General features: G+C 46.8%; 1 protein-coding gene across 6 annotated transcripts in view; it reads left to right on the forward strand.

Annotated features, from left to right (window-relative positions):
* Nucleotides 1–25,715, forward strand: part of LOC119175942 (uncharacterized) — a 217,852-nt gene that overhangs the window by 119,203 nt on the left and 72,934 nt on the right. For all 6 annotated transcript variants that reach the window (XR_012886828.1, XR_012886832.1, XR_012886829.1 and 3 more), the window contains one exon: nucleotides 15,152–15,305. Coding sequence is in view for 1 of the 6 variants with exons in the window: in XM_037426995.2 (XP_037282892.2) it covers nucleotides 15,152–15,305 (154 nt within the window). In the remaining 5 variants the exon portion in view is untranslated. The remainder of the gene's footprint in view (nucleotides 1–15,151; nucleotides 15,306–25,715) is intronic.

Here is a 25,715-nt window from a genome sequence, read left to right on the forward strand (position 1 = left end):
CAATATACCGCATGATTACAACAAACTGTGCAGGGGAGGGGTGATCATTGCCACCACCTGCCTGCCGCACAATTCCAAAACAGCGCTCAAGGCAGTCTTGACTTAGGCGAGCAGTCATAATGTATTTGAAATGAACTTCCTCAGTCAGGTACTTCGGGAAGTGCTTCGTACTTTGCAAGGTCACACGCAATCCCACCGCGGTACTTTTGCTTAGAAAGCTAAGCCCTTTTGCATGAGCTTCCCACAAATCAAGGAACTTGAGTGCCTGGTCTAGCACAGCTCCCTTTCGGCTATGAAGCCTGAAACAAAGTGCATGAAGCGTAGAAAAATTGATGCCTGGCCAAATTATTGACAGGGCAAATATTTCACTCTTACCATAAAGCTTCTGCTGGGAACCTGGACGTCATAACCTCGTTTAATTCCGCCATGAGACCAATGACGAGTCTTGTTGGCCCAACATTTGCGTATCGAGCCTCGATTTGATATTTGTAGAAATCCATACATCGAGTAACTTGCGAACTGAAAACATGAAATGTCAAGTTCAATCGCATTTCCTCGAATCCATTTGGGAAGATATGCGATCGAGTCAGCTTTGCTGCCACTTTCAAGGTGATGGCACTGTTGTCACGCTTCCACATGGCTGACACATGCTCCCAGTGAGCCTTTAAAATTTGCACGTTGCATCAAGAACTGTTAAGCATTAACATTAGCGGTGAACAGTGCGTATCACGTATACAAATTCCACAGAATTATCAGAGGAAGCCTACCCGTCCGTTGTGGGTGCTGAAGCCGTGCTTCATCATTGTGTTTCTCACACATTTCATCAGGTTAGGGAAATCCGAAATAAAGTACAAAAATCTGTGTTTGTCGCACGGTTGAACGACTCTGCACTGAATGTTATTTAGGGTGGCGTGTATTCCAAGGATGTTCCACATGGATCTGTTCCAGGGTGCACCGTCACAGCAAATGTAATCCAAGTAGAGGCCAACTTGCCCACATATAATTGTTGCCTCTATTAAAATTTTTATCAGTAGCCTGGCTTTCACGTTCCTGCTTGACAAAATACACCCGAAGAGAAACAGAACATTACAAGATGTTTTGACAAATGTGCTTCGGCAGTACTAGAAATTATTACCAATGATCTGAGTCCGTTTCCCCACAAATAGCTGGAACATTATGACCAGCCCGTGGTCAGCCTTTTTCTGTCTTTCAGCGGCATCGGTGAACTCTCCAAGGTCTACGAAACCTTCAATATAGGTGGACGACTTCATGTCCAGATGCGCAGAGAGCTTCATCTCGTCCACTACTATGCCTCCATGCCTCTTAATTTCGTCCAGGTCTTTAACTTTAGCCTTCAGACAGCTGAAGAGTTTAATATCAAACCCATAAACAGCAGTAAATTTCTGTGAACAAAATAACATTAGGAACAATCTCTATTGCACACCATATACAGTCACATACCTTGATGTATTTTTGGAGGCAAGAATTTTTGGAGTACAAGAATTTTGTAGCACAAGTACAAAAAAATCCCAGTTCACCTGCAGCAAACACAGGGAAGTGCGGCGCTCCCTACCCGCGCCGCTGACATCAGCGCCCCTTGCGGCATCGGCGCGCCGAGTGACCCTCTCCCACAAGCGAAAACCGCCCTGCTCATCACACCTCCCCATTCCAGCCACCCTAGCCACGCTCCAAGCCATTGTGAACGCCGCCATGTTGGATTTTCTGTCGGCTTGGCTAAGCTTAGTCTTCAGATGCCTTTCCTGCCTCCGAGATTGGAATGCGCACGGTGATGGATGCCGTTTTTTCGTCTTCGGTCAGCACTATCGTCATCACATCGCACGGGGAGGAGGCGAAAGAAGGATTCTTTTATTGTCGTTGCAGCTTTTTTCAGTCGCCATTCTGCACGTGTTGTGTCGCGTAGCGTCGAGACGTTGTGTGCTTCGCAGCGGCTATCTGCGGCATCGAATTTTGTGTTCTCGGTGCCATGGCTCCGCTATCTGTGCCATCGCGGGAGCCAGGTGGCGTGAAGAAGCGTGGGAAGTATACGACCCTGACGATGGAGAAGAAAGCTGCCATAATCAAGCTAATAGAGAGTGGACGTTCGCAGCTAGATGTCGCCGGATGACGGTCGATGCCGGATGGCGGTCGTCGTTGTCGTCGGATGACAACGACGACCGCCCGCAGCCGTCGGAGATCGCCAACGCGGTGACAATTTTGTCGAGCGTTTACGGTGACGATGTCACCTTGGCGCAAATACAGGCAAACCAAATTGCCTCCAAGCGTAGTTTGAGGCAAGGCAGCATCAAGGACTTTTTTAAACCTGCCTGATGCAATAAACTTAAGATTTTTGGTGAAAACGAATTTTTCGGACTGTTCGATTTTTCGTACTTTTTTTCGGTCCCCGCCAGGTCCGAAAAATCGGTCGGCGACTGTACACTTAAACTTAGACTGTAACCAGCAAACTGATGCCATCTTTTTAGATTTCGCTAAAGCGTTCGATAAAGTGTCTCATCAGCTCCTTCTTTTTAAACTTTCTAGCTTAAACATTAACCCTAACGTTCTTAATTGGATTGCAGCATTTCTGAGGAATCGCTCCCAATCAGTTTTTGTTAATGAGTGTGTTTCTAACCCTCTTCCAGTTATGTCCGGTGTTCCCCAAGGTTCGGTGTTAGGTCCTCTACTGTTCCTGATATACATTAAATTAACGACTTACCTTTGCACGTTTCATGTCACATTCGCATGTTCGCCGATGATTGCGTCATTTATCGTACTATTACTAATCCAACTGAGCAGTAAGCACTTCAACATGATCTTAACTCTATTCAAGCATGGTGTGACCATTGGCTCATGACACTTAACCCAACTAAATGCAAATCATTATCTTTCTCACGTCGTCAAAACCCTTTAACTTTTCCTTACACACTCGGTAATGTTGACTTGGACAGAGTCGAATCTTATAAGTATCTAGGTGTAACATTGTCATATGATCTAACGTGGGGTGCGCATGTCACTAACATAATAGCGGGTGCTAACAAATCACTTGGATTTTTGAAACGTCATTTACGCCACGCTCCCAAACACCTGAAACTTCTAGCCTACAAATCTATTATCAGGCCAAAGCTTGAGTATGCGGCTGCCATTTGGAGCCCGCCTCAGGCTTGCTTAACAAATTCACTTGAGGCACTCCAGAACCGCGCGGTACGATTTATTCATTCATCATATTCATATCATGTCACTGTGTCATCATTGAAAGAAGAATCATCTCTATTAACTCTTGCACTTCGTCGTCGCATTGCCACCCTAGCTCTGTTCCATAAGTTCTATTACAGCTCACGTGACCGACCGGACTTTATCATCACTCCAGCCCGCATATCTCATCGCACCGGTCATGCCCTACTAGTCACCCGTCCACGCAGCCGCACCAAGACATTTTCTGCCTCCTTCTTTCCACGGGCATCATCTGAATGGAACGACCTTTCTCACAGCACTGCCGCCATTACCTGCCCGAGTTTATTTTTACAAAATGTAACACATTGTCTGTCTCGCAATTAACATACATGGTTAGCATTTTTTTTTGTATAATTTCTCTACATCCACCCCTTATGTAACACCCCCTAGTGGGGTCTTTAAGGTAATAAAATGAAATGAAATGAAATGAAAAGTGTTTATCTGCTTCTCCGCTAGGAGGTAGTGCGGGTGTTTGCGATGCGACGGCACGTCATGGCCTCTCCTATATTTTTTCTTCTTCCATGACTTGCACAGAACAGAGTTATTCATTGTATGAGTTGCGAAAATCCCCATAGGCTCCATGTATCAAAATCCAAACACGTTATTGGCCCCCTTGTCGGGAGTGAGCAGATTGTCGCGCCACCTGTTGATATTGCCGCATGAATTCGCGTGGTTTTCGTGTGGAAGAGGACGAAGAGGTTGGGTTGGAGCAGTTTTTCTTTTTGTCCTAGCTTGACGAGCAGTTCTGCGGAAGGTTTCCTTGAGTGAGACAAGATTGGTGACAAGATTGGTGGAGCTGCTGGGTACGACAACTGACGACGCACCCCATGCACAAGAGCCCATCCAGGAGCCGGAACACAAGCCCTGTGCCCGTGGACACGCCAGTTCACAGAACAAGCCGCCGCCAACGAGGCCTACCACCAGAGACACCGGCACAGCTTATCCATAGAGCGACTATGACTTCGCCTCAAGGCGTCATGGAAACTCCTACGTCGTCGGCACCAATTTATTGCACTGTCCAGAACCCGCTGATGCCTAGTCCCTTTCACGGAGAGCTGTTTGAGGATGTGGACGACTGGCTGAGCGAGTTCGAACACGTCGCAGCGATCAACTACTGGGACGAAGCCGCCAAACTCCGCAACGTCTACGCGTGTTTGAAAGACGGCGCCCGAACGTGGTTCATGAACAGAAGTGATGTCTTGACATCCTGGCGCGAGTTCCAGCATCGCCTCTTGGAGACCTACCGGAGCCCCGACCGCCGCGATCGTGCTGAACGTGCATTGCATTCACGCATCCAGATGCCTAATGAGACCGTCACCATGTACGTGGAGGACATGACGCAGCTTTTCAGGCGAGCGGATCCGGCAATGCCAGAAGAAAAAAAGCTACGCTATCTGATGCGAGGCGTGAAGGAGCAGCTTTTTGCTGGTCTAGTGCGGAGTCCTCCGAAGAGTGTAGCAGAATTCCTGACCGAAGCCACTACGATGGAGAGGGTACTTCATCAGCGGTCAGCCCTACTCAACCGGCAAGTGAATTCTGCATCACCTACTGAATTTTCCGCCAGCTTCGGGAGCAACAGCATTGAGTGGATTCGCGAAATCGTCCGCTCCGTCGTCCGCGAGGAAATCGCGAAACTACATGGGGCGAGACAGCCGGAGGTAAGCAGCATCACCAATATTATTCGGGACGAGGTCCAGCAGGTGCTTCACAGCCGTCGCCCTCAACCAACGGTTACAAATCTAGAACCACCTCCTGCGTCCACTGATGTTGGGAACCGCACATATGCCGAAGCTCTGCGCACTTCCATGCCGGTCTCAAGCCCTGCAGTCCCAATCCAGACGATGCCGCCAGTTTCAATTCAATCTGCGCATGCTGGTTTGGACATCGACGGTCGCCGTGCCCCTCCGCGGAAGTCCGATATTTGGCGTACGTCGGATAGAAGACCCCTCTGCTTCCATTGCGGTGAAGCCGGTCACATCTACCGGGAATGTCCATACCGACAACTTGGACTGCGCGGTTTCTCTATTCATTCGCCTCGTCCCCTAGTTGGTCAGAGGCCAAGAGAAATTGAGGACTACCTCGCGCAGCAACGTCTGCCTTTCCCACGGCGTCAATCGCGGTCTCCATCTCCACGACGACCCGCAGCTATTGGACCACGTCTCAGTACGATGGCACGGGGACGTTCCCCAAGCCCTCGTCGGGAAAACTGAAGGCAGCGACCTTCGGGGGCGAGGTCGCTGGGACTAAAAGTGCGGAAGACCTCCTATCGACGCTTCCACAAAACGCTGCAGACATTGAATTGACGTCTGAGTGCAGTGCGAGAGAAATGCCGGATTGTGCGTCTGAACCCAGTGGCCGAGTCTCACTCGACATTCCCGTGCTGATAGACGGTCTTCAGGTCAGCGCATTGGTGGACACAGGTGCAGATTATTCTATTATGAGCGGAAAATTGGCAACCAGTCTTAAGAAAGTGATGACACCTTGGAATGGGACGCGTATTCGCACTGCTGGAGGCCACGTTATTACTCCATTGGGTCGCTGTACCGCAAGAGTGGAAATACGCGAGTCAACGTTTGTGGTAACCTGCCTCGTACTACGCGACTGTTCTCGTCAGCTCATCCTTGGAATGGACTTCCTTCGAGAGAATGGCGCGATCATAAATCTCCGCGAGCGAATGGTGACTTTCTCGACGCAACTTGCAACCGATCGAGGCGCTGATAGCTGTCGTAGACCTGCGCTGCGTGTTGCCGACGAAAGCGTGACGTTGCCTCCCCGAGCGACTGCTTTCGTAGAAGTCACCTGTGAAGACCTCCAAGACGGTGACGTGGTCGCCGAGAGCAACGTATCCCTTTTACTGCTTCAAGGTGTGTGTGCAGTGCGAAGCATTCTGCGTGTGCGTGACGGACGGTCGCAGATACTCGTCACAAATTTTAACTTCGAGCACCGACATCTTTTCCGCGGCACCACCGTGGCCTTCGGAGACCGTGTAGCGGATGTCACCGAGTGCTTCGCATCCGAGGAAATGGTTGATGGAGATAAGTTTCTGGACCACATCGACGTCAGTTCGAAGCTTTCGGACGAGAAGAAGGCCGCACTGCATACCCTGCTGAAGGAATTTAAATCTTGCTTCGCCTCTTCATCTAGAGTCGGTCAAACACCCCTCATAAAGCACCGAATTATTACCGACGATGATGTTCGCCCAATCCGCCAGCAACCTTACCGTGTTTCGGCTAAAGAACGCGAGACTATACAGACGCAGGTAAAGGAGATGCTTGACGACGGGGTGATACAACCGTCGAGCAGCCCGTGGTCCTCGCCAGTCGTTCTAGTAAAGAAGAAAGACGGAACGCTGCGATTCTGTGTTGACTACAGGAAACTCAATAGCGTCACCAAAAAAGACGTCTACCCGCTTCCACGGGTTGATGATTCTCTCGACAGGCTACGACACGCGAAGTATTTTTCATCGATAGATTTGAAGAGCGGCTATTGGCAGATAGAGGTCGATGAGCGAGACAGAGAGAAGACAGCGTTTGTAACTCCCGATGGGCTTTATGAATTCAGAGTTCTTCCTTTCGGCCTCTGTTCGGCTCCCGCAACATTCCAGCGAATGATGGATACCGTCCTCGCTGGCTTGAAGTGGCAAAGCTGCCTTGTATACCTTGATGATGTGGTCATCTTTGCCGAGAGTTTCGAAGAACATCTGAAGCGTCTAAGAATGGTTCTGGAAGCTATTCGTTCGGCCGAACTCACGCTAAAACCCCAGAAGTGCCATTTCGGCTACGATGAGCTGAAATTTCTGGGACATGTTGTGAGTGCGGATGGAGTGCGGCCTGACCCAGAAAAAACTGCAGCAGTCGCCACCTTTCCTGTGCCGTCAGACAAAAAAGCGGTACGGCGTTTTCTCGGCTTGTGTGCTTATTATCGCCGATTCATTACCAACTTCTCGACGATAGCCGAACCGCTCACGCGACTCACCCGAGATGATGTACCGTTTGCCTGGACTACAGAGCAAGAAGCAGCTTTCACAGAGTTACGGCAGCGAATGCAAGAGGCACCTGTTCTTGCGCATTTTGATGAGGACGCTGATACCGAAGTTCACACGGATGCAAGCAACGTCGGACTTGGCGCTGTCCTTGTACAACGGCACAACGGCGTAGAACATGTCATAGCTTACGCCAGTCGTACTCTCTCTCGAGCCGAGGCCAACTACTCCACTTCAGAGAAGGAATGCCTCGCAGTCGTGTGGGCAACGGCAAAGTTTCGACCTTACCTCTACGGCCGTCCCTTCAAGGTGGTGACCGATCACCATTCGCTGTGTTGGCTGGCCAATCTCCGTGACCCGTCTGGTCGTCTCGCTCGGTGGAGTTTGCGCTTGCAAGAGTTTGACATCATGATTGTGTATAGGTCTGGGCGCAAGCACGAAGATGCCGACGCACTTTCTCGAGCACCCGTGGGACATCCTGATATGGACTCGGAATATGCTGATGGTTTTCTCGGAGCCCTCAGTGATTCTGACTTTATGTCTAGACAGAGAGCCGATCAGGAATTGCGCCCTATTATTGATTCCTTAGAAGGCCGAAATTCTCACACTCCTCGGCGCATCGCTCGCGAATTGTCATCCTTTTGTCTAAGGAGGGGCATTCTTTACAAGAAAAATGCTCGAGGTAGCAACAAAGCCTTCCTCCTCGTTGTACCAGCCGACATGCGGGATGACATCCTTCTCGCGTGCCATGACGAGCCCACGTCGGGACACTTGGGCTACTCGCGGACTCTCGCCAGAGTGCGCCAGCAGTACTATTGGCCACGACTTTCGACCAGTGTACACCGCTACGTGCAAGGCTGCCGCGAGTGCCAGCGTCGCAAGACGCCACCCGTGAAACCTGCGGGCCTTCTCCACCCTATTACACCACCACGGACACCTTTCGACCTCGTGGGAATGGACCTTCTAGGACCCTTCCCTTTGTCGGCCACTGGTAACAAATGGATTATAGTGGCAACCGATTACTTGACCCGGTATGCTGAGACAAAGGCATTACCCCGCGGCACGGCGTCTGAAGTGGCGAAGTTCTTCGTGCAGCACATCGTCCTCCGGCACGGCGCGCCGTCATGTGTGATTACGGATAGAGGAACATCATTTACGGCACAAATGCTAGAGGACATTTTCAGACTGAGCTGCACGAGTCACCGAAAAACAACGGCTTACCACCCACAAAGTAATGGACTGACGGAAAGGCTCAACAAGACCATAGCGGACATGCTGTCAATGTACGTGGACGTGCAGCACAAAACCTGGGACGATATCCTCCCATACGTCACGTTCGCATACAATACGGCAATGCAGGAAACAACCCGATTTTCACCTTTCCACCTTGTTTATGGACGCAACGTACAAACGATGCTTGACGCTATGCTGCCGTACGATAATAGCGATGCTCTTTCTCCAGAAGCCGAGCAATACACGCAGTACGCCGAAGAGGCTCGTCAACTGGCTCGCGTGAACATCGGTCACCAACAAGACGCAGATGCACGACGTTACAACCTTCGCCGTCGAAACGTCGCATACCACCCGGGTGAACGAGTGTGGGTGTGGACTCCTGTCCGACGACCAGGCTTGTCTGAAAAGCTTCTGAGCCGTTATTTCGGACCATACAAGGTTATCCGACGTGTGAGTGACCTTACATACGAAGTACTTCCGGACGGCACAGTGTCGTCACGTCGACAACATCGGCCCGAAACTGTGCATGTCGTACGACTCAAGCCGTACTACACACAATAGTCTCTGTGCTTGCGAGTTACTTCGCAAACGTGACAGTGATCTCATGTGGTGTTTTTTTTTCTTGACTCTTCCACTGGTGCTGTTGTGTTCGCGCATGGTCCAAGTGCTTGTGCGCCCTCTTTGTTTTCCCTGGCACTCACTTTGTCATTCTCTGCGTCAACGCGTGTTCTAATTATGGGTTTTTTTTTTTCTTCTTCTTTTTATTTAGAAGCATCGAGTCGATGCTTTTTAAAAGGGGGGACTAATGCCGCATGAATTCGCGTGGTTTTCGTGTGGAAGAGGACGAAGAGGTTGGGTTGGAGCAGTTTTTCTTTTTGTCCTAGCTTGACGAGCAGTTCTGCGGAAGGTTTCCTTGAGTGAGACAAGATTGGTGACAATATGTACGCCCATTATTAAACGCGTTATTTGTGTTTTGTGTTGTTGCTCCCAGATGGCACGAACATCAGCTAACATCAGTTAGCCCAAAAATCGGGCTAACTGCGGGTCCAGATTTTAGAACGCAGTTTCACAACTCATATAATTGATTAACTCTGGCATGAAATGCCATGCGCCAACGTGCCCGAACTCACGAGATTGCACGTTCGCAACCGAAAAAAAAAAGCCTGCCACATTGAAAAAAAAAATAATAATAGAGCGTGTGCAAACACACAAAAAGTACTTGCAAATCTTATGCTATGAAACCAGCAACAGCTTTACAATTACACGCTCGGTGCCGTCGATCTTGCTCCATAGCAGACGACGCACAGCGTTGTAGAAGGCATGGAGTTCTTTTTCTCTCGCGATCCAGCATTTGCTGTAGCATTTTCATCGAAAAATATGCATTTTAGAAGCAGTCACATTTTTTTGAGCGGTACTATTTCTTTAGTCGCGGAGCGAATTGGGTGCTGCACTTCGGTCATCTGGGCGGGGCCTTGCGTTCATGAAAAAGTGATAATACCGTGTTAGCCGCGAGAGGCTGGTTAGGTGGGGTCATCTGGAGGCGCAAAAAAGAACCTGGCAAGCAGAAAACGTATCCTATTTTTCCGCTGATGCTCATTTGAGAAAGGTATATTACATTGAGCCCTCTGCGTATACCTGAATGCTTTGCATGCCAGAAGACACCAATATATCTAAACGAGACACACGAGCGAACATGACTGAAGCGTGCATCCTTGGGCACCTCTGCAGTGCTGCTTGGAATGGCGTCCATTTTGGAATCACTGTTCTGCAAAAGGTCGATCGAAGCAAAAATTATTCGCGACAACGTGAATTGCGGGGATTCCAAGCTCCAGACTATCATATTGAACCCGAGATGACACTTTGTAGGGCGACGACAGCAATGCAGGTGACAAGGCATGACTGAATGTGTCCGCCTAGCAGGCGAAATGTTTGCGGAGCAGCTGAGCCTGACGTCACTCTTTTCTGTGGAGAAGTGGTCAGCTGTGGCATGATCTGGAGGCGACCGCGAGGTAGAGACACGGCTGGTGCTCCCAGCGCTAGAAATGGCGCGATTGTCGGCCTTTGTGAATAGTGCTAGATGCAGGTGATCTAAATTAATGAAAAGTGATAGTTATTCATACATCAGTTGCATTTTAGGTTATGGCGTCTATAGTTACTTGCTGACGCAAAAATCTTGGCACGAGTAAATTTGATGTCAGTGCTCCTTTAAAGCCTATCATAAACTGCCGTCAACTACCACTCATTTCTGAAGGAAATGAAAAAAAGAAAACAGCAGATTAACAGCAGATAACTTGGGCGAAATGGCATTGCTAAAACACTGTAGGCCTCGCCTAGCCTTTCTTAATGGCGCCGCTGCTGATGCTCACGATGGCAATGGAGGCTTTCGACTTCAGCTGCACGTTATAAGACTTCCACATTTTTTTTATGCCAATGATCGGTACATAAGACGGGGGTCGACTTTTCATTGCGTATTTTTGAAAAAGAATTCAACCTATATTTCGGTTTTTATGGTACTTAAATGGGCATCTATGTACGATGTCACAAAACTTGAGAAGGAGCGCATCTACATTGAAAAACTCACTACAACATTCAAATTCCTCAATATATAAGGCTAAAATCTCCAGTACAGAGGTGCCATCATCATTAAAAAAGTTTAAAACAGTTTTGATCTCGGGTTTTGATCACAGCTAAATTTGGGCGACTTCAGCAGTTTTATGGTCGGAAAACTCTTCACTGACTTAACGTTTTACACCGCCTGACAGCAGCACACAACCCCATAATGAACTGGGCTGCAGCTCTCTTTCATCTGATCTTGCGAAACTTCAAAACATGGGTGTATGGGAATACGGCCGCTTGCAGGAAAAAAGCAGTGTTTGTGAAGTGATATCATAACGCGTAGAAGGGTATGCGAGCCATTAGCTGATGCCTGCAGGAATAGCACGCACTAGCGCTCGCGGCTGCGCCCTTCATAATCAGTGTTCATAGTTCCTGATCCAGCCACTTCTACCTGATTATCTCTTCATACTCATTCGTCCAGCAAAAGACAAGCAGGGCTTCCTATCAAGTTAAGGGGCATTCGAAGGGCAGGCATCGCAAGCGGATTGATGTTATCGCATAAGCCCTCCGTGTGATGGAGAGGGGTAGCTTGTTTCATCTATGCTTCAACAGTGTTTCTTGCTAGCTCTCCCCTGATTTTATCCGCGGGAACAGCCTACTGAGTGCGTACAAAAGTTATTGATTTGGACTTGATAAGGTACATGACAGCAATGATGAAAACCTCTGGAGAATGCCCATATAGTTTTTCTCGCAATCGAAAAATATACAAAAACCGGCGAAGCGGGCTGGCCTTTTTATGTAGAGTTGCGTCGTCTATGTTGTAAAGAATTTGTCCGTTGAGAGAGTGAAAATATGTGAGCGCTAAGCATTGAGCCTATCAGGACTTAGAGCTTAAGTTGTAGGCTACACTTCATTATTTCCACTTGCACAATTGTAATCTCACAAAAAGCAGACGAATTGCAAGTTTATTTTTATTTATTTATTTATTTATTTATTATACCCTCAAGGCCATGGGCATTGAAGAGGGGAGTGGGAGTAACAAGATGTACAAAACATAGAAAAAACAGAGCATGTGTTTAAATAGAAAAAACATAGATTATCCTGATTATACAATATTAGCTAATGCTTGATGAAACAGGTGATTAACGCGTATGGAAACAACATCGGCGGGAAGATGGTTCCACTCTCGGGATGTTTTTGGAATGAAAGACTCAGCAAAATATTTAGTGTTAGATGAAACAACTCCAACTTTATGATTATGGTCAATTCGACATGATATGTACTGAGGTTGTGAAAGCAGTTCAGCATGGAGAGAAGCATGGTAATAAATCTTATGAAATAAAGTTAGGCGAAAAATTGTGCATGAGGAAGAATGTGAGGAAGAACAGGGGGAGGGTGCACGCAGGTATGCATGGAAAAGCAGGGTAACAAACAATTTACAACTGATATTTTTCACATATGGACCATTCGGCCAGTATGGGCCCTAATCATGTCACGTGAATCATCGTTCTGGCATCACGAAGAGTGCCAAAAGAACGAGATATGCCAAGAGAGAATAACACGCTTGATTGTGTATCTTCAGGAGCTGTTTTAGGGCATGCAAGCACTTACACAAGAGAGTAGTCAAGACACCGCAAAGGCTGCTCTGAAAATCTTAAAGCTGCAGAAAAAAAGGTGAATCGATGTATTTTATGCCTAAATTTCCCGTTTGGATTAAAATAAGACAAAGAGTGGTGCACCGCAAGTACTATGCGTGGGCGGCGCACTGCTTTAGGGAGTTTCTAGGAATTTTAAACCTGTTTAGTACAGCTTTAGTAGATCACTCTTAATACCTAATGGATTAGTGCAGAGGTAATGAAAACTGCCATATATACTTGCATAATAAGCGCACCCCCCATTTAGGTTGTGAGATATCAGAGTTGACAAAATTTTTGCGCTTAGTAGGTGCACCTCAAACTTGGTTGTGTAAAGTAGTTCTGTGCCATGTTTGTACGGTTGCAGTGCGACGCCCTCTTACTTAACTTCATTGAAGAATTGAAGAGAAAAGATCACGACAGTGCTGTGTGAGCTCACCAAGTTAGGGAATAAGAAGGGTGGTTGCCTGGGTTTCGGAGTACTAACCTTTGCACAGGCACCGGCATAGCTCCGGCCCCGTTCGCTCTTGATCACGTCCTTATCAAGTGCATTTTGAGTTTCCTGTTGGGAACAGTATCGTCATTATTGTGTTTACTATTTCGTCCGTAAATTTAAAAGCTATTTGGCTTTCCAACAGGAGCTTTCGCCTTTCCTGCCACAGCGTGGACTTGTGATAGCTCGGTAGACTTATGTCGTCATTTATTTCCTGGCTACAAACCTAAGCATGGTATCATGGGTGCTGCTTTTGGATCACTGCTCAATGGCGATCTCTTCGGTGCCCAATTTTCATGTTGTGTTCTACAAACTTCCTGCGACAACATGCAGAACCTTACCTAATCTGCATCGGTCATTTTTCGGTAGAGGTTGCAAGTGATCAGTTGCGGATTTGTATGGAATCAACGTTACTCATTGCGGTGGCTCTACTTGAAGTAAACGGGGTATGGGTGGCACTTCTAACACTCGAATGGTGGTTCACCATTCCTTTGCAGTGTTTTTGGATATGGGACACGAGCCCACGAATGAAATGAATTGGTACCATTCAGCGCAGAAAATTTCAGTCATGATAATGCGCATTACCTAAGTGGCCTTTCCGCAATGGTGGTTTCTTTTCGTAGTTCTTTTTTATTTTCATGTTTATTTTGTTAGCAATGCATGTGGCTCTCGATATTAATTTTCGGAAATTTGATTGATATGCAGGATTTAACGTCCCAAAACCATCGTATCACGATGAGAGTGGTCGTAGTGATGGGCTCCGAAAAGTAGGACCACCTGGGGTTCTTTAACTTGCACCAAAATTTGAGCACACGAGCCTGCAGCATTTTCACCTCCGTTGAAAATGCAGCCGTCCGAGAATCGCATGCCTCGATTCTCAGACATGCGAGACTGCGTGCTGAATATGTTATGTGTTAGTGTAGCCGAAGAAAACGGTTTCGGCTGTAGTGCAAGATATTAGTGACTTCAGTGACTTACAGTTTCAGTGGTCTATACTGTAGACTGAAATAAAATGTTCGGAAATTTTACCTTGCGTAACAGGTGCACGTCGAAATTGATGCCGAATTTTCTGGAAAAAACATGCGCCTAATATGTGAGTAAGTGCAGTCAATTATGGGCTTAGTAGGAATTGAGTTTTTTCTCAAATTACTTATCCTGACGCTTTCGTCCTTGGTAGTACATATGCAGGATGCTATATTGCCACTAGGTCTGCTACATTTGTTAATTTTAGAGTACTTTACATTCACTTAAGCCTGCACTGGGATTGCTGTCACCGGTTCCAAGTTAATGACTAGTCTTAAGGTTTCTAAAAACCATATCATCTTCCATAGTTTAATAGTTGTAACCTTCATTTCTTGTTTTCTTGTGTCACTAATGTAACTTAGGAGCATTGAGACGGCCAAGCTTGAGATTTGATTGTTCTGGTTTGTTTAATGATGTGAAAGTAGCCACCTAACTTTTGGGCACTAGTTTGATAGAATAGATGGGTCGCACAGTCCTGTCAAATTGTACTCGTATGCTGAGTTGTATTTGGTAATGATTGATTCTACTGATTAAATAGTCAACGCCGTGTCGAATGAACAACCACAGAGAGAAACACACATAGACACCACTGACACTGTAGACACCATTCTATGACTGCAGGAAACTGGAAAAAAGTTTCCTAATAATGGATGGGTGTCAAAGTGAAGTCTTTGTACACTTCTGCAGCATGGGAAAATGTATTCTGCAACCCGAGCTTCGAGATACAGGTTCATGTCATACAGTAAGCCGAGGAGGTGGCGGCCAGGCATGGCCTTACCGCCATTCCTGTGTGGAAATGCTCTTTTTAACATAGACTAAGTTGATTCTCTCTCTTACAGCAGTATGTGTTGTTTTCTGAAGTGTCCAGCTGTGCATGTATGCATTAGCATCCAGTTTTCACTAGAATGCTGGAAAGCCTCAATCAAATATAATCCATTCATAAGACTGTGTGAAAATTCGAATAAGGCATGTGGTGCGTTGCACTGTTGAAACTGATTGCAGGAGCTGGATCCAAACAGTGCTTTTGTGGCTATGGCACTTCGCCGAAAGACCAATGGAGCAGTACCGAAGCCCAGTGTCACCTCTCTTGGTGCCATTCCCAAGACACCAAAGATGTCAACAGTACACCTCATCATTCGGAGCCAAAGGCTTGCTTGTATGTTTGTGCCTTATGGCAGGTCTTATATGTGCACCATTTTCTTTGATAGTTTGCAATGGGAGTCCAGCTGTGCCATTTGTGTCATTTTGCGGCAGTTCTTTTTGTTTGTGCCTTGCTACACCCATCTGATAGCAAATTGCACCAACTGCACTTAAGTTTCCTAGATTCACATGCATGCAAGACATTAGAGCATTGACCTGAAAATGTTCTTGATCTAGCACCAAGCACCAGAACAGCTTTTTTAGATAGCCTCATAACCCTTCCATATCTCTTTCCACCAATGCACACATTATTAGCATTATTCATGATTGAGCTATACAGTAGACTCTCAGTAAATGGTACCTGAAGGGACCGGGAAAATATGTCCCATTTAACAGGAGTTCCGTTTATCGAGAGGTGAGCATGGGGGCAGAATACAAGCCCATAACCAAGTATTCAGAGGCAATAGTGCCGTTTAAGCAGTAGTTCCATTTAACAGATTTCTGTTTACTGAGAGTTTACTGTAGTTGTATTTAGCTTGCAAGGTCACCGTTTTTTCACGTGGAGCTTGCATCAATACATAGATCAGCCATTTCTTTCCTTGTGGTTATTGTTTTCTCTTAGCTCTATTGGTGATAGTAAAGTGCACTGGCCATATGCCTTACATTTTAAGCATTGCGTGCTGTGAGCAGTTACCTTAAAGTGGGATCTCAAGAACTGAAGGAACAAAGGACACTGCACAGTATAGTGCAGACCAACAAAAGAGCAATTATTTGCTTTTTTTTACTGCAGTGGGCAATACAACATAATTTAGAATCGACAATGTTCGACATACCATGCCAGAACAACGAGGCGAGTGCAGTTTGCCCCTGCCAAAACCTTAGCCTTTGTCGTCTGTGAGTCAGGTTTCTCAAATAGAGGTGTATTCTGGTGAATGAGGAGTAGTTCACAGGATAGTGCAGTGTCCCCATAATGCATATGCGACAGCCAATCATGTGCGACAACGTTCAAGGGGGGCCAGTGCTATTCCTCATGATCCCGTGTAACCGTGCAACACTTCTTCAAGCAATCATACAATGTCTTCAGTTAAGGAGTTGGTTGCCTCATGAATCTACTGCCACGAAAATTTTTAAAATCAGTCAAGTACGATCGGAGTTGGAGATTTGTCGGATGCTTCAACAGCTCCTTCTTATTTCATACCAGTCAGCTTGCTGAAAGCTATGCAGAGGAGGGATGACAAAGGGGCAAGAAGCCACATTTATTCATCGGCGTGTGTCATTACCTTGAGGATTTTCTTTTGTGGCATCGTGGAGTGGCCATGGTAACTATGCTGCTCGCGATACTCAAGGCGGCTAGTGGCCAGGAACTTTGTATTTATGGCAAAGTTATTTGGGTTTCACCAAGATAATTATCGTCAGCCTGATTGCGCACACTGCAATGCAAAGGCCTCTCCCATGTTCGGCCAATCAACCTCGTTTTGTGCTTCCTGTCGCCGTGTCATACCTACAAACTTCTTAATCTGACCCACTTTGCTCTCTTCTTTTCTTATCCATGTGGGATAGTTGTATCGATGAAAGGAGGAACCCCAACATAAAAACATAACAATAGTTTATTCTACTAGCAGAAGCATTGGGCAGCATTCCAACGCTATGTTCATCTGGGTAGCAGAGCAATGGTGATCTTGCAAACTTGGCAGCATAGTTTTAGAGCCACCTTCGGTGATGTACGCCTCAGCCAAGTCTGCGGTGATGCTACGGCTTATCAGGATGCTGTGCAGTGTGCAGTTGTGTCATGCCAAGCTGGATGATAGTGAGGTGGAGGCTGCACGGACTTATGCGCACATTGTGTTGCCACATTGGCCCCCTTTCACCGTGAAGTGGAGAACCATCAGGGTTTGTAAGAATCTGTTCATCGTGTGCGAAGTCCAGAGCACATACCTGCCAACTCTTCTGATTTTCTCGTAAAATGTACAAATTCCGACCCCATTAACGATTTTACGAATCTTGCCTGAAATTTGACGAAAAATATTTCATTTTTGATGAAAAATAAAATTAGTAAAATAGCGTGACCTCCGCGATTGGCTTTGGCTCATTCGCATAGCTAGTCACAGAGGCCACAAAAACCGCATTGTGCTATATTCCGCCACCAAGAGAGAACAATATGTATTGGTGTCATCATCACATACCTGCTAAGTCTCCCACAATGTCTGGGAGACTTCCGGATTTGGACTATTTCTTCTGTTTGTACGGTTGCCATGAAAATTTTGTGGAAATGTAAATTTGTGTGCGAGATCTGGTTGCATTGACAAAAATGCTGGTCAGTCCGTTCCAGGCTTTTTGTGAGCTCATTGCGTTTTATTATAAACGAATTTGAGAGGCGTTCATCCAAACGTACAGTAGAGTCTCAGTAATGCGAAACCCTGGCAGATACGAATTTGTGAAATTCTTCAGCCAAATTTATGTCTACATTTGGCCAAAATTTGAATGTTCCGAACACTTTTCCTAATCGCGGCGTGTGATACGAACTTTAGTACCGAAACCGTAGAATGAAGGCCGATCGAGAGCAGCGTGCTCGAAGCTTTGGAAGTACGTGTATGACCAGTGCATCCACTGTCTTCTACAGTGCGTGTGGTGCTTGTTGCCACACCCGCTGCAAATGAAACCACGGTCATTCGACACGATCATGTATGGCGATGACGTTGCTGACAGAACTCCGAAAGTGTGTGCACGGCCAACGCTCGACCAGTCAAAGCAACGCAGCTTTTCACAAATTCTGTGGACGAAAACCGCAGCAATTGCGATCATAGATAGCATAAAACAACTTAGATTTGAAGGCACTTAGATTGCAAACAAAACTACCGTTTGCCGCAACCGCCGTGCACAAAATTGTGGTCATGGCGATTGCAATCGCTATCTAAGTGCTCCGAGGGCACGTGGCTGACGTAGTGGTAAATTAAAGGCGGTAAAGACGTAGAAAACGCTAGAAGCATTTTGGCGATCCTGTCCAAAGAATCTAGAAGCAAGGAAAGCCAAAGCTGTGACCCGCGCTTTCGCGGCAGCCAGCTGCGCGGTCCCGTTCATTCACGTGGGAAGACATACGCGATTTGTTTTGAGGGAAATCGATTTTTTCGCTGGTTGTTTTAATGGCGCGAAATTTTGTGAGCATTTGTGCTCCCCCTTAGAGACACTCACCTCTGTGGGAAACCCTACCCTCGTGTGTTCAGCCACTCCAAGTCATTAGGAGACCGCAATGTCGATGTTTGCACTTGCATTTTGGGGACTCCCCCCCCTCCCCCTCCTCTTGTTTTTTATGAAGTTTTTTTTGTTTTGTTTTTTCTTTTGGTGCCGAAAATGGCGGTAAATAATTCAGCGCATCAATTTGACTTATGGCGGCAAAACACGATGATGCATATCGCTAAAGGCAAATTCATCACAGCTACAAATTAAGTGAAAAGTCGGTAGCCCCTCCCCCCCCCCCCCCCCTCTTCCCCGCTCTGGGGTTTTAAGAATTTTTCTGTTGCTACACAGGCAGGTATGAGAGCGTATGTGACAGAAGTAGGTGGCGATTTTGACGTTTACAGACAGGAAACTGTGGGAGCATTCGTGTTGCCTGTTTCACCAGAAGCGGTTTATGTTGGCCTCAGCTGGTTAATCAAAACCTGTACGTCATTCCCATTTATGGCCAGGTTGAACAACCAGGTAGTGTTTATGTTGGTTGGCTGGAAAAGCCGGCGAACGGAGTCGTCATAGAGGAAAGCGTGTGTGCACTTTGTTAGCTCCTTAAAGATGACTGGTGCAGGCTTATAGTGGTAAACTGTAGGTGACGGGAACACGGCGGCGATGGTGCGTTTGAGCCTGGCGACGAAGTCAGTAAGATGTTCCATTGTGCTGTTGGATGGCAGTGCAGCGAGAAATTCACCTAGAAGACTGAGTGGTTCCCTGTAAACAAGCCTTGTGGGTGTAGCCTGATTATCCGGCTTGAAAGGGGCGCAAAGACCTAGGATTATGGCTGGGATGGTTTTGAGCCAGGTCGAGTTTGGGTGGCACATGATGGCTGTTTGAACTGCTGGTGGAAGCTCTCTGTCATCTCGTTGGTGCAGGGGTAGTAGCTTATAGTCTGTAAGCACCCAAACCTGTTGGTCACTCTGAGTAACCTGAAAAAGATACAATTCGAACTGTCGTCCCTGGTCAGGGGTGGTGCAGTAAGGGGAGCTCAAGTGAGTGATCCACATGGGAAAAAAGGAAGAGGCAACTTCTTCTGTGGTGATTCTTTTGATGGGGCACGCCTCAGGCTGTCGAGTTTACCGATCGATGGTGGTGACGTAGTAGTAATAAGATCCGGCCAGGGAGAAAGGGGCCTATAATGTCACAATGGAGTGGCAGGGCTCATGGGTCGTCGCAGCGACGGGTGATGGGCTGTCATCCTGTTGTGTTGACAGAAGTACGAATTCCAACATAAAAACAAAAGAACGCTTTTTTAAGCTACCAGAAGCATTGTGGAGCATTGTAATGCTGTGCTCGCCTGGGTAGTGAAGCAACGGGGATCATGCAAGCTTGGCAGCCTGGTTTTAGAGCCACCTCACATGACATATGCCTCTGGCGAAGCTGTGGTGGCACTGGGACTTATTGGGATGCAGTGCAGCATTCAGTCGTGTCACTCCGAGCCTGATGATAGCGAGGTGGAGGCTTCATAAAATTATGTGCAAATTGTGTCACCACATCCTTTTAAAGGGCCACTCACCAGGCCCCATACCGAATTTTAGTTAGACAATGCAAGTTGTTGGGTGTCCAATGAGGAACATTTTGCCACAAAAATTTTTCGAGTCGGTTCATCGCGAGCGGAGAAAACAGGTTTTTTGAAGCGGTGTGAAACGAGGATGAGAGGAGGCGAGCTCAAAACCCTTGCCGCTCCTCCGCGTAGCCTTCGCAAGCCAAATCTCTTCCCCACCCTCTCCAGCATCAGACAATGAGGGGACGTGCGCATGACGTGCCCAAACAAGTCCAACCCCCGAACACGCGAGCAGCGTTGCTTTGTTGACCAGCGTTATTTTGTGGTCTTCTGTCTGTTTTTGTGGGATCGTTTGGAAATGCTGGCTTAGGCCCGGTAGAGTAGATGAGCACAATGAGTGCGCGAACGCGTAGGAGCGTTCCACGGCGGTCGTCTGCTTAATGCGCTGACAACAGAGACACGAACGCAAGTGAAACGCTGGCACATTAGCCCCGCATCTGGTAGCATTTCACGTAAAAAAATTAAAGAAAAATGCGCACAATTTTTTATTGCATCTCATTATTTATTTCAAGTTCTAATAATCTCTTAAAGCAAAAAATACATAAACTGCGCATGTTGTGTTAAATAATTTTTTCCATGTCACGTGGTATACTGCTGACAACTTCAGAGCAGAGTCGTCTACATAGAGGACCAACGTCACTGCATTGCCGTGTACATAGGGCCATTCATACACCCACGTCATGCCCTCATTTCTCTAGGCATGCGCCGGCAGAGGGGAGGGGGAGCAGCGTTCGTCTTGAAGTTTGACCCAATTATACCTGGCGCGTAGCTTTGCGAATTTTGGCAGATGTGGTCATGAACGCCTCGTCTTCGCATTGCGCTTGCCAGCTCGAAATTGTCAAACCTGGTGAGTGGCCTTTTAAGGTTACACCTATCATTTTTGTTCCAATTCCTCAATGCGTAGTCCTCAGCCTCATTTGAACCCTGCTTGTAAGCCCCCATGTTTTTGCTTAGTATGTGAATGCCGGTAAGATGCAGCTGTTATATCTTTCTTTTGAGGGATAGTGGTAAACTATCATTCATGATTATGAGAATGCCTGCCAAATGTGCTCCACTTCAATCTTATTTTTCTACTTCAGTTTAATGACTCAGCCCCGCAGTCACTACCTTTCCTAAGTAGGTGTATTCATTTACCACTTCCAGTACCACTTTCACTGTCTTGCTATCCATTACAAGGCACTGTTTTTTTAATTTTTTTTAGACTGTTGAGCATTGATTTTCTGCATATTAAATTTCAGGCCCACTATTCTGCTTTATTTGTCGATTTCAAAAGTTACTCAGACTTTGCTTCTTTGTCCAATTCAGTCAACATGAATTGCAATTTACTCTATATCAATGCAATGTCATCAGTGAATCTGAGTTTACAAAGGTAGTCTACTGTAACTGGTATTCCTAACTCTTCCCAATATAGGACTCTAAGGATCTTTTGTAAGCATGCTGTGAATAGCCCTGTGAAGGTGGTGTTTCACACTTTACACATTTCTTTAGTAGGATTTTTGTTTCATGGAGGACTGTCGTGGCTGCGAAGCTGCTGCAGATTTCTTCTAGTATTTTTATACATGGTTCATCGACATATTGATGCCACAGTGACTGTGTGGCGGCTGCAATCTTGACCAAATCAAATGCATTCTTGTAATTTATGAAGGCTATATAATAGGGGCTAGTCATATTCTGTGCATTTCTCCATCACTTGATTGGTAGTGTGAATATGGTCTATTGTTGAGCAAGCCTGTACTGAATCCTGCTGGGTCGTTTGGTAGATTCAATTCTAACGTGGTCACACTTCATTTAGCTATTATCTTTATCAGTAGCTTGTAAACAACGTGAGGTGGTTCTAATTCTGTTATTATTATCTTTATTAGGAGCTTGTAGACAACAACCAGTAAGCTGACCGGCCTGTAATTTTTCAAGTCCTTGGCATCCTCTTTCTTGTGAATGCAGACAATGTTAGCATTTTTCCAAGATTCTGGTACCGCCGCCATCAAAAGACACTTTTTATACAGGGTTGCCAGTTTTCTAACACAATCTCTTCGCCGTCTTTCTACAGATCTAATGTCACCTAATCCTCACCAGCGGCTTTGAATCTTTGCATTCCCTCCAGGGCTTTCTTTACATCTTCAGTTATTGCTGGTGGGATGTCCAATTCCTCTCGGCTATTTTCTATACATATCTCAGTAAAACTCCTTAGCTACCTTAACTATTCTACCCATATTGGTTGTAAGATTGCCTTCCTTGACTCAGAAAACTGGGCCTGTGTACAGTTTTCTTACCGCTTTAAGGCTTGGTTCATTCTTAAGAGCTTATTCAATTCTCTTCATATTATATCTTACGACAACTACTTTACGCCTATGGGGTACCAGCGCTGGATAGGTGGCGTGGTGAAAAACAGCACCTGGCGGAGAGTCGAAACACAACTCAGCCACTCGCGTCCAGACGACCGGTCGCAGTGTACCGTGGAGAGGGCACGTGCGTGTGCCACTGCAGCACTTCATTTTGGAATGGACAGCTTGAAAACTCAATGTACCTGTAATACTGCACTGTGGTTTAGAAAAAACAAAACAAAACAAACTTTGTCCAGAGGCTACTCTCACATAAAGAGCACTCGAAAACGGAGAGAAGCTATGCAGGGCGGACTGCGTCTATGCAAATGGCATAGAGCGGACAGTGCTGTGCAGTGATGGCGACTCTCTCATAATCATTTCTGGTTGCGTGCTGGATTTCGTGCTATGCTAGTGCCGGCTCATATGCCCCTATTCATAAGACTGTGCAGCCACGGTACCACACTGCCCACTTCTGTAGTAAAGATACAACAACAAGAAACAAAACAGACGACATATACTGTCGAATTCCGCTACAACAAACGCCGCCTAAACGAAATTTTCGCTTCAACAAAGTCTTTTTTTATCCCCCGTCAGCTTGTCATAGAAGTCAATGCATCAGAGTTCTTGCTATGTGTGTTCAATTCACATAGCAAGAATGGCTTGTGTTCGTTTCAACGAAACTTTCGCTTAGCCATGCTTGGATTGAAAATTTGTTCAATGATTAAGTCAACGCATCGCCAACTATGCAACTTTTAATACATTCATGACACTTTGTTTCACCGAAATTGTGCGACCATGGCACGCTACACCACTTGTAAACAAAGTTATGGAGAGCACCATTGATTGGTGGTGATGACGAGGCGACTGGCTGCCTTGCGACGTGGCGCTGTCTCGCTTTTGCCGAGCCGGAGCCACAGCCAACACGTATCCATGCCAAATCATGTGATTATCTATGACTGAAGCTGCCGAGGCGGTCATTGTGCTTCATTTGTGCTTGTGTGCTCTCGTGTGTAAGACTCAGCGCCATCATGGCAGCAAAGCGCAAGTTTCTTACTCTTGAGGTAAAGGTGCGAATCATCAGCGAAGCTTCAACCGGCAGAAAAAAAGGAGACATTGCTGAGGAATTCAGCATCTCTAACAGCACGCTGTCTACAATTTTGAAGGCGAAGGACGCGATCACGAGTGCTAATTCCGCAGGGACGTCCACAAAGTGCAAGAAGTTGACGCCGTCGGCACACGAGGATCTCGAAGAGGCACTGTACACTTGGTTCCTTGACATGCACGCCAGGAAGATGCCTATCAGCGGAAGTGTGTTACAGCAAAAAGCACTGAATTTTGCTTGCATTCTAGGCATTGAGGACTTTGTTGCAAGCAGAGGTTGGCTGACACGTTTCAAGGCCTGGCATGACATCGTGGGAAAAGTGTTGTGCGGCGAGTCTACAGCTTCAGACGCCAATGGTGCAGTGACTTGGGCATCGTCTGCTTTGCCGGACATACTGAAGACTATGCTTCGTCTGACATTTATAATGCGGACGAGACAGGACTTTTTTATGAACTGCTTCAGAAAAAGACTGAATATGAAGGGCCAGGCATGCAGCGGAGGGAAACACAGCGAGGAACGTGTGACTCTGCTTTTTCGCATTAACATGGATGGTTCAGATAAAGGCTGCCCGCTTGTCATCGGAAAGGGCTTGAGGCGTCGATGCTTCAAAGGCAGCAGAATCTTGCCAGTAAAATACGCGGCAAACAGAAAACCGTGAATGACACAGGCCATCCTCTGTAATTGGATAAAGGCGTTTGACCGTGACATGAAGGCCCAAAACCGCAAGGTGTGCTTGCTAATTGATAACTGCTAAGCTCATAACATTGACGACGTTGAGCTGGGCAATGTGGACGTGCGATTTTTCCCACCCAACTTTGATTTATCCCACCCACCCAACTTAAGCCATTAGATCAGGGCATAATTTGCAGCATTAAAAGCGTTTATTGGCAGCAGCTCATTCAGCGACTGTTGCTGAATATTGACACAGGGCGCCATACCAAAGTGGATTTATTCATGGCCCTACAAATGTTTGCCGCGTCGTGGACGGCGACCTGGCGAAGCATCATAGATGTTTCACTCACACCGGCTTTAAGCCTGATGTTGAAGTAACGGCCAACTCGTCAATTCAACTCAACGAAGACAACGATCTTGGTAGAGTGGAGCCACTTTCTAAAGAAGCAACTGCGGCCTGGGCAGCCCTTCGGCACACCAAAAATATACCAGAGGATGTGAGCATGGATCAGTTCCTCGCCATTGACGCAGACGTTATTTCTCACGAGGAGCTAACTGAGGAGGCAATTATTAATGAAGTTTGCCATGACGACACGTCATCGGACAATAAGTGTGGCGCTCAAGATGCTTCGGCGCCGCCTCCTGCGTTGACTGTTATTGACGCATTTGAGGTGCTTCGCAATTTCTTCCTCATCCATGATGACGACGTTCCGATGCAGCAGATCACTGACTGCGAACATCGTGCCACGGTGCTGATGTCGAAAAGAAGAGGGCAGACAAAGAGGACAGACTTCTTTTGCAAATAAATTTTTTGTGACGTTTCTAGTCAAATATGGCAGTGTTCTGGGGCAGATTTCGCCACAAAAAAATATTTCGCGCGTCCCTTCAGTTGTTCGACTGTAGTAGCTGCGGCATCAATTTTTTTTTCTGGCGCCACATGTACATCTTGTCCATGGTACTTAAGCACGTGGACATTGGTCAAGCAAACCACTGTGACAGCACAGCACAAGTGGTATCGCGCTTCTATGCTTGATGACGCCGGATAGACTTCCGACCACGGTGGTCGCATCTAGATGGGGGCAAAATACAAATAAACAACTGTGACCCAAGATGTATGAGCACATTGAAGAACCACAAGCCGTTACAATTAGTCCTGATAACCACACTACAGCGTGCCTCGATATCATATTGTTACTGCATCTATGATTTGGGTATGAGCCTCTGGGTAGCGGGGAACAGGCAGATTGGAGAAGAGGACGATCGGCTAGCGAGATAGGCCTCCGATGTACGACACCTTCTAGTCTACCGGTACGCCACAGCGTAATAAACACATTTCTAAACGTAACAGAGTGGTGGAGGTGCTGGGTAGAGCACGTCGACGAACCACGGAGCCACAGCTGTTTGAACTTCGCCGGAGCCGTCGTCTTGCCGGTCTGCCACCGACAACAACGGTCGTGGCCGAGAGCGAAGGTCACGGCTTCTCAACCACGCAAAGGTCTGTGCCGGCTGCACCTCAGTACCACTATATGGAACCCCGCCCGTTCG

Source organism: Rhipicephalus microplus, chromosome X (assembly GCF_043290135.1).
Source record: "Rhipicephalus microplus isolate Deutch F79 chromosome X, USDA_Rmic, whole genome shotgun sequence".
Classification (NCBI taxonomy): Eukaryota; Metazoa; Arthropoda; class Arachnida; order Ixodida; family Ixodidae; genus Rhipicephalus; species Rhipicephalus microplus.